The sequence below is a fragment of the Leiobunum rupestre genome, chromosome 6 (assembly GCF_980474605.1).
Source record: "Leiobunum rupestre chromosome 6, qqLeiRupe1.1.hap1, whole genome shotgun sequence".
NCBI classification, from domain to species: Eukaryota; Metazoa; Arthropoda; class Arachnida; order Opiliones; family Sclerosomatidae; genus Leiobunum; species Leiobunum rupestre.
Window position 1 is genome coordinate 58,994,622 of NC_143389.1, and position 15,438 is coordinate 59,010,059.

Genomic DNA, 15,438 nt, shown 5'->3' on the forward strand with positions numbered 1-15,438 from the left:
AACCAAAGAGAGATTACTCGACGAGTGGTCGATTACCCAAATATAGTCTTCGGGGAGTTTTACAGGTGGCTTATTCGAGTATTCGAGTACCCGATTAGAGCACATTTCTGATACTCGATAATCGACGAGTATTTAAAATTTTCTTATTCGAGTTCGAGTAGCTGACCTCAAAAATTGTCGGGTACTCGATGCTGATCCAGTACTCGCGCAGCCCCAGTGTTAGTTCCCTTTAAACCGTAGAACAACTCGAGGAATTTTAACAATAAACTTTTATAGGATGTGGTCAATCGCTCTGAAATTTGACTGAAAGGTAGAGGTATGGCGTTGAAAATAAGCACGCGGTGAATTCCAAATTAGATTTCCGTTAAAAAAAGAGAAACAATGATCGGAAAACGTATCGAAACGTTTTAGTAGCGTGGCGCTCGGAAGTAAATTGCTGAACTAATTTTTCGTCAGCCTTAATTTCCTCTTTCTCCTTGAGGTGGGGGGGGGGTCACTGTGGGCGGAACCTCCCCGACAACATTGTCGCCCCCCCCCCCCTCCTTGAATAATAGAGTTATAGTCCGGGTGACACGTTGCACGAAGCTAATATTACGAGGTCCGTCACAAGGCGAACGACTTCTGCTCTCTTTCCCAAGATTAAAAATGCAAGGGATTTTTCGGACACGAAGTGACCACCCCGAAAGCCAAGAGCCAGAAAAAGGCTGAGAGAAACGCGGTAAACACGTCTCAATAGTTAGTTCATAAGCGTACTTTTCCGTGTCGGCTCGTTTTGCCGGGGTTCGCATTCTATATAGTTTTCTATTATGTATGCAATTATACGTGCGGCCAACAGCTCGGCTTATATTTTATTTAAGCCAGAAATATCACGTCGCGTGCAACTGCTTCTCGGCTGAAACGCGCTCATCTCCTTCTTACGGTCGTCAAGCGGCCAAAAGTAGGCCGCCAATTAGCTGCCTAATTAATATACTAAAGGCGGTTCGAGTATAGTTTTTTAAATGGTCCCAGGGACCATAAGTATCCCTCCTCCATTTTTTCATTTAACTGGTCTCAGGGACCATAAGTATCCCTCCTCCATTTTTGCATTTAACTGGTCTCAGGGACCATAAGTATCCCTCCTCCATTTTTGCATTTAACTGGTCTCAGGGACCATAAGTATCCCTCCTCCATTTTTTCATTTAACTGGTCTCAGGGACCATAAGTATCCCTCCTCCATTTTTGCATTTAACTGGTCTCAGGGACCATAAGTATCCCTCCTCCATTTTTGCATTTAACTGGTCTCAGGGACCATAAGTATCCCTCCTCCATTTTTACATTTAACTGGTCTCAGGGACCATAAGTATCCCTCCTCCATTTTTGCATTTAACTGGTCTCAGGGACCATAAGTATCCCTCCTCCATTTTTTCATTTAACTGGTCTCAGGGACCATAAGTATCCCTCCTCCATTTTTGCATTTAACTGGTCTCAGGGACCATAAGTATCCCTCCTCCATTTTTACATTTAACTGGTCTTAGGGACCATAAGTATCCCTCCTCCATTTTTGCATTTAACTGGTCTCAGGGACCATAAGTATCCCTCCTCCATTTTTTCATTTAACTGGTCTCAGGGACCATAAGTATCCCTCCTCCATTTTTGCATTTAACTGGTCTCAGGGACCATAAGTATCCGTCCTCCATTTTTGCATTTAACTGGTCTCAGGGACCATAAGTATCCCTCCTCCATTTTTTCTTTTAACTGGTCCCAAGAACCATAAGTATCCCTCTTCCACTTTTTCATTAAACTGGTCTCAGGGACCATTAATATCCCTCCTCTGTTTTTTCATTAAACTGTTCTCAGGAACCATGATTATCCGAGTGGTTGGTCCGACTTTTGAAAATTTAGCGTACGGGATTTTTGAATCTCAAAGTGATTTCAAAAATCAGAAACTGATTCTGATATTTCACAGCGCAATTTTTATGTTGATTTCTAGTTTTTCAAGTTGATTTCAAGATTTATAAAATATTTTTTCTCTAGAGTGTACGATATTCGTACGAATGTCGGACCCCTTGGATTATCCCTACCCCATTTTTTCATTAAACTGGTCTCAGGAACCAAGGAACCATGAGTATTCCTCCTCCAGGTTTTCAGGGCCATTTTATATAATGAGCACTGTGCCCAGGGCCTACGAAAGTCTATGAGTATAACAAAATTCAATAGGCGATATTATAAAGTCAGATATGCTTGCTCAACTTGTTAAAATGGGATAACGAAATAGTACAGTTAAAGCCTACGGATGAATTCATAGGCTCTTTGGTGGGTAAGCTAATGGAAGCATAGTGGAAGGTGGCCTTTCCCATCAAAACAAGAAGGCCACGTTACTTTATTATATCGCCTATTGCGGCCTAATAAATATCTTCTTAGAAATAGGGCCTACAAAGGTCTTAGTGGCCAGGGCCTACGAAGGTCTTAAAAAACAGCACTGGCTGCATGGGTATACTTTACTGAAAGAGCCACACCGGTGTTTGAACAATCTGGGTAGCTCCTCCACTTCCATAACTCGTGATAAAGGATCCACCCAATCATATTCTACTATTTTTTCAGCTCTATATAGGCGATAGCATATTTTTTTTTTTTGGTCTTAGCTAAATTGTTAAAATGTTTCCGGAAATTCGTCATAGCACTGCCAACTTCTATAACGCGCTTCCGCGATCGGGGTTGGCCGTGGTCAAAACTTAGGGGCTGCTTCGCTAAGCCTAGGTTAAAAACGTGTTCTAGTCGAAGTCTTTCATTTTTTTTACAATTTTCTAGTCAGAGACTTAACATCACTATCACAATAATAATACTAATGTTCGAGTCGTCGTTAAACTAATTTTCACAAATTAATATTTTTTTTCTTTTAAAGAAGTATAAATATTTAAAAAAATAACTTACCACAAAATTTTAAGTATGACTTTCTTTAACTTTTAAAGATTTATTTAATGAAGCTGGAAGTCGCTGTTCAACGATAAACTTTAAAGCCATTTTATAACCACGTGACTGTTTTTAACGGTTTCTACCGTTTGATGGCGCTCAAATGTTTCCCGAAATAAATTTTACCAAGTATACCTTGAAATTTATGATACCTAATGGCTGGAAAATAGTAACATCGAAACGCTGGTGTAGGCCTTTAGAAAGTTACGTTAGTTCCACAACGTTCTGGCCATGCAAACACTTTTGTTGGACAAGAAGAACGATCGTTTTTATGATCGAAGCCTAGCTCGAGATATTTAAATCGAATACATTTCGTATATATCCTTTTGATTGAGCAAAACTAAATGCCCACCTGAATTCACGTAAATTGTCATATTTGCTTATAGTAGAAGGGGTAATTTTGTTCGCTAGCTACTCGTGAATTGATAAAATGCACCCAAATCCGTTTGCGAAATCCATTTCGAAGAATGGAAGTGACCTAAATTATTTCTCAAGATAGTTTTACAAAATCCGAGAAATTTCTAAACTGACCGTCGCGAATTCTGCCAAATCGATCAACAACGTTTTCAGCGTCGCTATTAATGTGCCAATTCTGTCGAAATGCGTACGATATATACGGGAGCAATTATCGCGACAGCTTGGGTTGGCGTTCTCCCCTCCGAATCGATCACTTCAACCTTGTCCTCGAGGTCATCGTTTTGAGCGAGTGGGGAAATTTGGGAGGCGTCAACCATCGTGTCCGAATCCAACGGGTCACACCGGCGCGATTGTTGACATCTCGGCTCCAGTCTTAGCTCCGAACGATTGCCGGCTGACTCGTATTATGTCGTGTATTTGGTCGACTATGCTTTTTCTAAACAGCCGTATTCGACGATAGTTTCTTCCGAATATTACCCAGAACATATTTGGATAAATCTACGCTCCTCGTAATCGGTGCACAAGCCCGTATCATTTAGAAATATCCTAGGCCGTACTCAGATTGGTAGTAATAATGTAAGATTGTATTTATTTTTAATTCGGGAAAATGAATATGTTGAGATGATTTTTAGCCTCACCCGATATCATCCATGCTCGAAGAGTAAGCTTTTTAATTACATTCTTGGGTATGGCAGAGGCTCACCCTTTTACAAATGATAATCAAGTCAAATCAATTCCCAGTCGCCACCCTCTAAAAAATAAGGTGTATTTCAACACCTTTTTAAGAACATTTTTTGGGTCCAAATTTGTTCTGTTTGAGGTGTTAACTCACCCCATTAACGGTGTTACATTACTTCATTTTTACACTATTACCCAAAAATTCGAGAAAAAAGGTTTCATTGAAAGTAATCTTTAATACCTTTTTTTTACACCTTTTAGGTATATTTATCCTTCTTAAGTAGCACGTTTTACTCCATTAAAGGTGTAAATAACAGTATTGTTTTCGTTTTTAAATTTAACAAATTAATTTTGGCATAATATAATTTAAACAAATTGTTTTACTGTTAGACACCATATTAACACCCTTATGAGAAAACGTTAAATTCAAAAAGGTGTTTTTACATAAAATGTTTTTTCTGGAGTTAAAAAGGTGTAAGTGATTGTAAAATTACACCTTTACGACTCCTTATAGTTACACCCCTATTTTTAAGAGTGGCAGCTTCTTATTATCCGAAGCAAAGACAATAAAGCATTCTAGATTTGTCGGAGATAATATGATTGTTAAGCGAATTTTAAAGTAATCTAACCGAAGAATATCGGATTGTATTATCAATAAACAATTTATGAAATTTCTGACACTAGAAACTGACCAGGCTATTATGACTATAGGTTAGTATTAAATACCAGTACGCGGCTTGCGTAGCTAGGTCATTACAAATTGACTATATTACGGGCTGTTTCAAAAATTGTCCAAATTGTTAATCGCCGTCGTTTTGAGAGCTCGATTTTTCAATGGGATTTATATTCTTTGGGAATTCTTTTTCGTTTAAATCAGGTTGAATTTCAAATGCTGCATTTAATTAAAATTAATTGTAACTTCTGTAAGTGCTGTGTAACTGAATATTCACCCATCCGCTCTTTAACCAAATTATTAGTTAACTAAATGCCAATATTTCGTGCGTAGTTTAAAATTAACCCATTTTCTACTTTCTGTTAAAGGAAGAGTTGCAGGGCCCCCAGAGGTCCTATAATTCCTATAAAATCCTATATTTTCAAAAATGTCCTATAACATCCTATATTTTTAGGAAAATCTCCCAAAAGTCCTATAAAATCCTATAATTTTGATATTTTGCCCATTTCAAATCCAGCCACTCTCAAGGAGAGTACCCGAGGTGTTTATTGCGAATTTTGTTTTAAGTCGGGCGTAATGTAGACCTTAGACCTATATGAGATACGAAATTTCCCAAAAGGAGACGTTGCGGTACTCATTCGATTTGCCATGGCAACCGAAAATGTGTTTGACCACTTAAAACAATTTTTTATAAGGTCTACCTAACCCCCGAGTTTCAATAAAATCGGTGATAACCACCTTGGGTAGTCTTCTTGTCAGATCAGTTACGAGCCGGGCGGGAGGGTCAGTGTTGAAAATAGGTTCGTTTAGAAAATTAGCATTGAAACAATGGGAAGTGTCATACTTATGATAGCGTGAATATCAACTCTTTTACAATATATCGAGATAAGAATCTAATAAATCATCTATCCAGATCCGAAATATCCCGGACCTTTAGCCTGTTGCGGGGTGTATTTATATTTTTCATAAAAATATCTTCCAATCGGTTTTATTGATAGGAAAATCGCCGTGAATTGATATTGAGCTGCCCGAAGTTTTGTTCACTTGTTGTTCCAAACGAAACGGGGACATTGCGGGTACTTACTAAGACACTGCAGTCCTATATCGCGCATATTTGATGATAACTCTTCCGATCGGCAAAAGTTTCCGTTGTCTCGCCACCTTTTCGGAAAAGTTGCCCTGCATTATTAATCACTCCTTGGGCCCTAAATGCAAGCTCCTCTCCCTCGTTTTATTCCCACGCCCCCCTCCCCCGATCAAAACAAGAGAAGGCGAATCGAAAATAAAAATAGATATTTAAAAAAACAAGCCCTTTTTCGATATTTGGGACTAGTTTAACGATGAATATTTGAAGAGTCCGAGAATTTAGAATGCGAATTGTATAAAACGAAATTTCCGATGTCGAATGGGCGGGGACTCTCACTCTCTCTCTAGTTTATTTTGTACGCGTCGGAAGAATTTGTTTTGGAAACGCCTAGAGTTCCTTTTGTCGCGTTTCCCACGCTGTACCGCCAGTGCCTTTCAACTATTACCTTCTTCACTTCTTCACAATTTGCCGGTTACGTTTAAGTACATAGTTAAAGGGAATAGAACCTTCCAAGGTATTTGGTGTGGAACACCAACACTTCCTAAATTGTCCTCCATTATTAGGCTTTAGAAATTTCTGGCGCTAGTTAGTAAATTCTTGCTCAAATGGTTCTATGGGGTCTTCCGTACAGAAGGCGTTGAGTTTATATTCCCTTTAACCAAAAGTAAATGAACCAAAGTTACCAGACTGCTATACTCCCCGTGTTTTAGGCGTTTTCCTTATGAAGTTACATTATGACCTCGAATTTGAAATTTTGCACGCTCCTAGGCCGAAAAAAAAAGTTTTGTTTTTATGAAGCCATTTCTTATACATTGAAATACCCACTATTCCCAAGTGCAATTTATCGCGTCAAAAGACGGGGATGGAAATTAGCTTTTATTCGACTCTATTTTCTCATCATTTTCATAAAGAAAACCCCCTCCGATTCTGAGCGCTATTTCTATAACTTCGGTTCATTTATTTCTGCTTCTTAATGCCAGTTTTGAATTCTTAAGTAAAACCTAGAACGCAATAGGGGCAAGGTTCGTACGCAACCTAGATAACCTGGACTAGTGAGGAATCTCAAAAATGGAGGGAAAAGGTCGGGGTTCATTATTAAATAATAAATTAATAATTCATTCATTAAACCTTTAGCATACGAAAGTACAGGGATTGTCACACTTTTGGTAATTATGTCACTTTTGATAATACTGACTTGGTGTCTAAAATTTAGTGGGAGTTAAGAGCAGTTTCGGTGTAGACCAAACGCCGTAAGAATTTAAAATTATCACGCTCCAATTAAACACCGCTCCATATTCTCCATAACTAACGTTTCCACAACAAACTTGATGAATGCTTAACGATAACAATCGGGGTTACTCAAATATGGTTGCCACGGTAACTGCTCAGCTGGAAAGGTCAGCAAATCTTTAGAAAGTTCTAGTAAAAACATTAGATATTTTAATTTCGGTTGCAAATGGAAAATGTCTATTAAAATATAGACTAAAAATTGGCAAAGTTTTGTCGTAAAAAGTCTGTAAATGGTCATTGAAAACCTGGAAAAGTCAGTGAATTTGAATCTGAAAAATCTACGACATCCCTGTCTAGTGGCGCGTGAACGTCCACCGATCAAGAGTGTGCTATTTTGGAAGGTCAGATAACGTCGCATATTCATATTAGAAAATATGATTAGAATTTAATAGTGTTGTTAAAATAAAATGCGGAAAAATTTCCGCAAATCGGAAAAATAAAAAATTGAAACACCAATTACTTTTTAAAGCTTTTTAATGTTTTTAACTTTTTATCGATATGAAATGTCTAATATCAGTAAACATACTACAAAACATTAATAGCGTTACATTGTTAATTAGTTTAAACTAGTCTAGAGGTTTAGTTTTACTTTATTATTTGAAAAAATTAGGCGAAAATACCGCTTTATTTAAATTTGTAAACAATATATTAGACTAATCATGGAATGAAAATTTTTTTTCGGAAAAATACGGAAAATGTTCCGGAAAAAAGGCCTCGGTCATTTTCCGGAAACTTTTCCGACTTACGACACTATAATTTAATATAATTCGCAACTACTACCTCTACTAATGAAAGTAGAATAAATCGCGATAATATAGTAACTTCTTAATTGTATATTTTGTAACAGACGATGAACTGGGAACCTCCCAGGTGTTTCGATATTTCCTCTATACGCGCCAGATAGGGATATATTCCTTTCTATATATTCTAAACAAATTGTAGCGAGATAAGACCACGGATTGACTACATTCGGCGGCTCAAAGATCCTAAGTATATAATCGGTTACCTCCGATAAACTAGAACGACGCTTTGCTTCTCCTCCGTCTGTCTGACTGACTCTGTTATGAAATTATTGAAGGATGAAGACTTTGAGGCCGTTGCTTAATCGCGATCCGCAAAGATCCCGATCTTTTATCAAATAGAGGAAACCGCGAACCTGTTGGGAGGTTTCGGAGCTAAGGTATTATAGAGGGGGGGGGGGGGCACCGTGGGTTTAATGGCAGCGGGTGAAAAGAGACCCTTGAGAGTCTCCGCAGGTGGAGTTAGTTTAGTGAAAGAGGAGTCACGGACGGGCCACTGCTCGCCGCTTACTTTTTCTTTTGTTTTCTTATTCTTATTATATGTTTTGGAAGGAATACGTTATTTCAAAAAAGGCTGCAAATGGAATTCGTAATGGGTGTTCTATAGATTCATCCGTTATATACCAGAGTGTAAAGGTTATAGTATGGACCAAGAAATCTCTAATTTAAAAAAAGTTACGTAATTTCAGTCGTGTGTTATGTTCAAGTACAGTCCAGGATAATAAAGAAATATTGAGCGTAAAAAGCTAAAAACAACTAGTTTGATTGTAGTAACGTAATACTTTAATTTGCCATAATAAAACAATAAATAGACTTTTATCCGAATCAGTCTCGCGGATATTAAATTTTTCGTTTCTTTTTTCAATAAAAATTATACAGTTAATCTGAAAATTTCACATTTCTAGGTAATTTAGTTTTTGAGCAAAATGGTTGGGACGATCAAATTAAACACCCTGTATTGTCCACTAATTTCCACTTTGACCATTAAAATCATTGCTCGAGCCGTAGAAATTTGACATTCTATTTGTCACCTGTTTTTTCCCACCTCGGAACGCATCTATAAAATACTTGAATACAGTTCAATTGAAACAGTAGCGGCGCTAAGGTTTTTTCACAGGTGGGCTAGTTATTTTGTGGCCCTTAGCGGGAACCTTGGATTGACCATATTTCGCAAAAGTGGTGAAATCGAAAAAACCCAAAATTTTCCAGGAAGGGAGAAGAGCAAGGTCATTTTATTGTTGCGGCTCTCATCGCGTTTTCTGGACCCCTACTGACCTTGTATCTGACCTGGAGGGGACACGTGCATGCCTGGGATATTTCCCTAATTCCCATAAGCCCCTTTCTTTTCAACTTTCTCTCAATTTCCGCTACCTTCCTCCCGAATCTATATGTTTATGGTCTACTACCTTTTTGAGTAAACAAATTGATTTTGAAAGATTTTTCCCAGAAAAACGTTTCTTCGCAATAAAACAAATTTCTAGAGATAATGAAAATTCATAAATTAAAATATGTGGCCTCTTAATTATGAATATGTGGCCCTTTTAATATAAATATGTGGCCCCTCTCAGAAATGCAGGGGGGCTAAAGCCCACTTCAGCCCACCCTTAGCGCCGCTACTGAATTGAAATCGTAAACTTCAGCGTCCGTAAGTGGGCCAAAACAAACGTAATCGGCCCCTCCCCGGCAACAAAATAAAATAAAAGTTTTGTAAAATTGTCGAGAGTTGAGGTGGACACGCCAGATGAATAAATTCAGTCGCGGAGCTAAACCGAGGGCTGCTTATTTTGACGTGACATCTCCAACGACAGATATATAAATATATAGAATGACCCCCCTCCCCGGAAACGAACTCTCCCACCGCGCTCCATTCAGTATGGAGGGGGATTCGATCCATTCTCGTCTACTGGTCTTTCTATCGCTAGCAACCACCCCGCGCTCTCAATATTGCCCCTCTAGATGGGCTGCACCGCGGGGGGGGGAGGTTTTTTCACTATCCCTACTCACTCCAAGCGATAGACCAGCTCATCACCGTACTAAAAAAGGCCGTAGCCCCTTTAGGACCTCTTTCCCGGTATGCTTTATATCCCCCAGGTTGCCGTCCCCCTTTAGCCGTGGGAAAATTCCCGTATGTTTCCCCTCTCGCTCGCCTCCTACAATCCTCTCTCTCTCTCGCAGTCTTCTCATTCTATTCGTTTCTCTCCACTTAAGTTGGTTCCCTCTCCCCCCTCCTTTTATCCGTTGCTTTTTCTCCGTGGCGCGGCTCCCGGCGGCCGAGCGAACCTGCTGGGATGTCCAGAGAGTCTGGACGCGTTGTTCCCTCCCTCCCTCTCAATCCGCGAGAAAGCGTATTCCTTTGTGCCCCTCCGTCTTCTAAGGATCCCTCGCTCGCAATGGCTAGTAAATTGCTCTGGACATTGATCCGTTTTTACTTTTCTTCTCTCTTATCGTTCCTTTACGAGCGCCGCAGTGGGTTAGCTCCTCTCTCTTTCGCGCGTGTTCTCCTTCCGCCTCCCCTCCTTCGCAGTATGGTGCCGAATTGTTGCGGTGACACGGCTGATTAAATGGACGATTGTTTTCTCTCTTTACCGTCCGTCTCGTTTTCGCTCTACTCTCGCTCTCTCGACAAAAGGACTCGTTCAGTGTCCCTTTAAATGAAATGAATTCTGTTTGGCCTTATATTTCGAAGAGAGAGAAAAAAAGGTTCCTCTTCCTTGTTGTTTCTGCGAAGATGAGTAGGTCCTCGTATTTGCGTGTCCTTTCCCCCCACCCCTTTTTTTCGTGGGAACTTACAAATTTGATAACATCTGTTTTTAACAGATTTTTCTCCACCTCACTCCTCTCGGATTCTGAATACTGTATAAAAAACACCAGTGGCTATTCACTTCTCCAGTGTGTCATCTCTCTCTCTCTCTCGCCCACGCCACAGTAACGTAATAAGTGGTCGATAACAAGAGAGGCTAACGCTTCTTAAGTTTATATTAAAATATAAAGTCTATTTTTACATTAGCTTCTCAATAACTAAGAAAAAACAATTATTTGGAAAACAAAAGATTGTACTTCATAAAATATGACTTTTTAATTTGAACGTGTAGATATTTTCTACAGTACGTCATTTTCATTCAAAAGTTTATATTAAATGAAAATCAAAAGTGGAACTTCTGAGGTTTTTCAAATCTCACAAATAAAAGTTTCCAAACTGCATTTATTTTTGAGAGAGAGAGATGTCCCCCCCCCCCCCTTTCCCTTACTCTCCTTGAGGACGTCTCTGGAGGTCAGGGTCATATTTAAGGACCTACTATGATCAGTAACTACTTCCCGTTCCCCTTTCATCTTATTAAAATCAGCCTAATAGGCTAATACCCAAGGTACCACCTTAGGCCCAAGTCAGCTGGCGACTTTTAATACCCTAATCCCAGATGGCGGGGTTAAATTGCTTTGGAGGGTGGTGGCTAGCCCTTCATGGCATGCCAGGCGAGCCAACAGCTCCCAACACTCACTCTTACCGTTAACTTCTACAAGTCTTTTGGAAAGGGAAAATTATACCTTGTCGAAAATAACGAGATAAAGCATCTGTTAGCTTTTTTTTTATAATAATCCAAATTTTCTGTATTTAAAAAAAAATCCTATTCTTTTATCATTTAAAGATCCTTCGGTGTCATTACTGGGAGGCTCACTTACTCCACCCGATAAAATCAATGGAGAGTCTCACTGTCAACCTGGTCAGCAGCCTAGTCAGGCCCAACACTCCTTACTGACCCTAGGCACACCGGCTAGTCTTAATCTGCCCATGCTAGGGCCTCCACCCCCATCTAGAGTTCACGCACCACCAAGTCCTTTACCCACTCCCTCGCCACCTATAGATGAAAGGCACCAAAGGAGGTGAGAAGCCATCCTTTTTCCCTAATAGGATTTTGCGAAAAATAAACTAATGAAATTTAAATTCCCTAGAAGGAAAGATCAAAAGCTAACGAGAGAGGCGATGAAAAGGTATCTAAGGGAAAGAGGCGACATGGTTTTAGTGATTCTTCACGCTAAGGTCGCCCAGAAGTCTTATGGAAATGAAAAAAGATTCTTCTGCCCCCCTCCATGCATTTATTTATTGGGCGACGGTTGGAGGAAGAAGCAAGAGCAGCTTATGTTAAGGGAAGGCGAAACTGAGCAAGGTGCTCAGCTATGCGCGTTCATAGGAATTGGCAACTCTGACCAAGAGATGCAACAACTAGATTTCAATGGAAAAGTAACATCTAACTGTCTATCATTTATACTCTAGTGCTTATAATTGCAATTGGTGTTTATTTTTAGAGCTATTGCGCTGCAAAAACTCTGTATATTAGTGATTCAGACAAACGAAAACATTTTATGCTCTCAGTGAAAATGTTTTATGGTAGCGGTGAAGACATTGGTGTTTTTCAGAGCAAAAGGATCAAAGTTATCTCAAAACCCTCCAAAAAGAAACAATCCTTGAAGAATGCTGATTGTACGCTTGAAATTTGAATTCTATAAGTTTATATAGTACAGTGTAATGTAATACTTTTATTATTAGTGTGCATTGCCTCAGGGACAAGAGTGGCTCTTTTCAACAGGCTTAGGTCACAAACAGTCAGTACCCGGTACCTACATGTGGAAAATGGAAATTTTCACGCAAGCTCTACTCAGTGGGGCGCTTTTACAATTCATTTACGTAAGGTTTATTCTCATTTTTATCATATAATATTATACTTAAAAATTAAATAAATTTATCAGTTGACGACAACGAATCTGAATCTGAAGAATTCACAGTCCGAGAAGGGTACATTCATTATGGTTCGACAGTAAAACTCGTTTGTTCCGTTACGGGAATGGCTTTGCCAAGACTGGTAACTATCCTGGAAATTCTTACACTTTTTCTTCTTCTTTTTATTAAATTGAATTCTTGTTCTTAAAGATTATTCGCAAAGTTGATAAACAAACTGCGCTGCTCGATGCAGATGACCCTGTATCCCAGCTGCACAAATGTGCCTTTTACATGAAAGATACGGAGAGAATGTATTTGTGCCTCTCTCAAGAAAGGATAATTCAGTTTCAAGTAAAAATATATATATCGTACCTATTTTACTCTTACACATGGTACTTGTTTTCCCTATCAATATTTCACTGTTCTTTTCCCCTTATGAGCGTCACTTCATTTATAGAAACGTATATTTTGCAACTGTAGTGTTTTATTTTTAGTTCCCAAATGCCACATATTTCTATCTGTACCTAAGAGACACTCACCGAACTAGGCCATCACTCTTTATAATCTGTAACTCATTGGATGGTCATTTATTAACTATTTGGTTGATTTCATAATTAGGCAACGCCGTGTCCTAAGGAGCAAAACAAGGAAATGATCAACGATGGGGCTTCGTGGACCATCATAAGCACGGACAAAGCGGAGTACACATTCTTTGAAGGAATGGGACCTGTCAGGACAACTGTAACCCCTGTTCCGGTAGTTCAAAGCTTACACGTAAGTCATTTTAATTTAAGCATTTTGTTTAAAAAAAATATTCTTAAGTATTTCTTTAATTATACGTTCTATTAGCTGAATGGAGGGGGCGATGTTGCTATGCTTGAGTTAATAGGGGAAAATTTTAATCCTAATTTGAGAGTGTGGTTCGGAGATGTGGAAGCTGAAACTATGTACAGGTAACAAACATTAAAATTAATAAACTTTGTTTTATCTAATATCAATTCTAATAATTCTATAATTGTATATCAGATGTGAAGAAGGGATGTTGTGCGTTGTTCCAGATATTTCTGCATTTCGCGAAGGCTGGCAGTGGGTACGGCAGCCTACTCAAGTTCCTGTTTCTCTAGTGCGTAGTGATGGCGTCATTTACGCTACTGGGTTAACTTTTACTTACACTCCCGAGCCAGGACCCAGGCAACATTATCCGGCTGTAGAGGAAATTTTAAGGCCAGCAGATGGTAGAAGCCATCCTCCAGATAGTGACGATCATATGCTGCCTGGTATGACTCATCACTATCACCAATCAACTATGTGATTAGCACCGAGAACCAAAATTTTAGACAATTCCTAAATAAATTAAGACAATCTTGAACAATTTTTTATATACATTATGCAAAAAATATAAACTGATAAAAAAAGCCCAATTGTTGCCTCGGATATAGTTTCTCAATAATGCCATTCTGGACTTACATAGTCACTAATATTAGGTGGCAATCGAGTGAATTCTAGCGAGACAAGTGTTTTTTCCCAAAAAGCGGAGAATTTTATTTATATCAAATGGGCTTCTTACGGGTTTTTTATGAAAAGTTAAAGCATTTGTCATTACGTTGATGGTTTATTAGTTCGCATTTATGTTCATTAAATCTCGGAATTCTAATTTAATCTGGTTGGTTGATTCTGTGTATAATTTGACAGCGTGTTTTATATACCACCTTAGAACTTGTCATATATATCAATCAAGCAAAAAAAGCTGTAAATATAGTACGAAAAGGAAAAAATAATATCCTGGGACAGTAAATTAAAGCTAAATTTTAATCCTAGGGCTTATTTGTAAAATATTTATGTACAGTTCGCACGGAGAAAATTTTATACTGTTATTGAACGGGAAAAAATGATGTTAATTTTATTTTGAATTGGTCTTTTTAGATGTCTTTCGTGGTCACAAGAGCAGTAACTTTTTTAAAGGGTTAGGAAACCATTTCTAAAGAAAAAACATTGTTCAATATTTTTGAAAAAAAAGTCTTGTCACGTAATAGCAAAAGCGCCAATCTAAGGAAAGGGTTGTTTGATGTATGTAAAAAAAGAACCCTTTTTGACAAAAGTATACAAGCGCATTCCACTAAGACCGTGCACTTTTATTTATAAACAAAATTACAAGTAAAAAAAAACAATATTTTAATGACTCTCTCTTTTAACACAAACACTACTTCATTATGTTTTTAGTTCCCAATTCCAGCACCGTAACTAGGATTTAATTTTGGGAGGGAAATCACAATTTCTAGAAATTTTTTATCAAATATAAAAATAATTAAGGGAGGAGAGTACCCAAAGTGGCGTAATGTAGACCTATATGAGATAAGAAATTTCCCAAAAGGAGATGGTGCACTACCCATTCGATTTTATTTATGATCCAATAAAAATTTATTATTATTATTGCCATGGCAACCGAAAATATTTTTGACCACTTAAAACAAAATATCTCCATTTTAAACAGCATAGGATTTTCTCGGTTTCACCTACGAAATTTTTTAAAATCACGAAATGGGTAATTTGGACCACATTTCGGTAAATTTCATCAAGTTTGGGTAAATAGGAATATTTTCGGGGTAAAATTGTAACAATTTTGAGTAAAATAGGGAAAAAAAATTTGTCAGTGGTCAAAAACATTTTCGGTTGCCAGGGCAAATCGAATAGGTAGTGCAACGTCTCCTTTTGGGAAATTTCATATCTCATATCTCATATAGGTCTTCATTACGCCCGACCTTGAACCAAATCGGCAATAAACACCTTGGATACTCTCCTTGTGAGACCAATTGAAAAATTAGACTCTAAT

The 15,438-nt window shown here is 38.3% G+C and overlaps 1 protein-coding gene across 4 annotated transcripts in view; it reads left to right on the forward strand.

The window, feature by feature from the left end:
• The window catches only part of Su(H) (recombining binding protein suppressor of hairless), a 54,368-nt gene extending 39,600 nt beyond the window's left edge, over positions 1-14,768 (forward strand). For 3 of the 4 annotated variants that reach the window (XM_090177072.1, XM_090177070.1, XM_090177073.1), the window contains 9 exons: positions 11,539-11,773; positions 11,843-12,131; positions 12,197-12,371; positions 12,438-12,575; positions 12,638-12,750; positions 12,819-12,959; positions 13,227-13,382; positions 13,458-13,561; positions 13,635-14,768. In XM_090177072.1, coding sequence (XP_090033198.1) covers positions 11,539-11,773; positions 11,843-12,131; positions 12,197-12,371; positions 12,438-12,575; positions 12,638-12,750; positions 12,819-12,959; positions 13,227-13,382; positions 13,458-13,561; positions 13,635-13,920 — 1,637 coding nt within the window. In that variant the 3' untranslated portion in view covers positions 13,921-14,768. The remainder of the gene's footprint in view (positions 1-11,538; positions 11,774-11,842; positions 12,132-12,196; positions 12,372-12,437; positions 12,576-12,637; positions 12,751-12,818; positions 12,960-13,226; positions 13,383-13,457; positions 13,562-13,634) is intronic. The other variant, XM_090177071.1, reaches the window with a different exon arrangement.
• Positions 14,769-15,438: the final 670 nt, after the last annotated feature.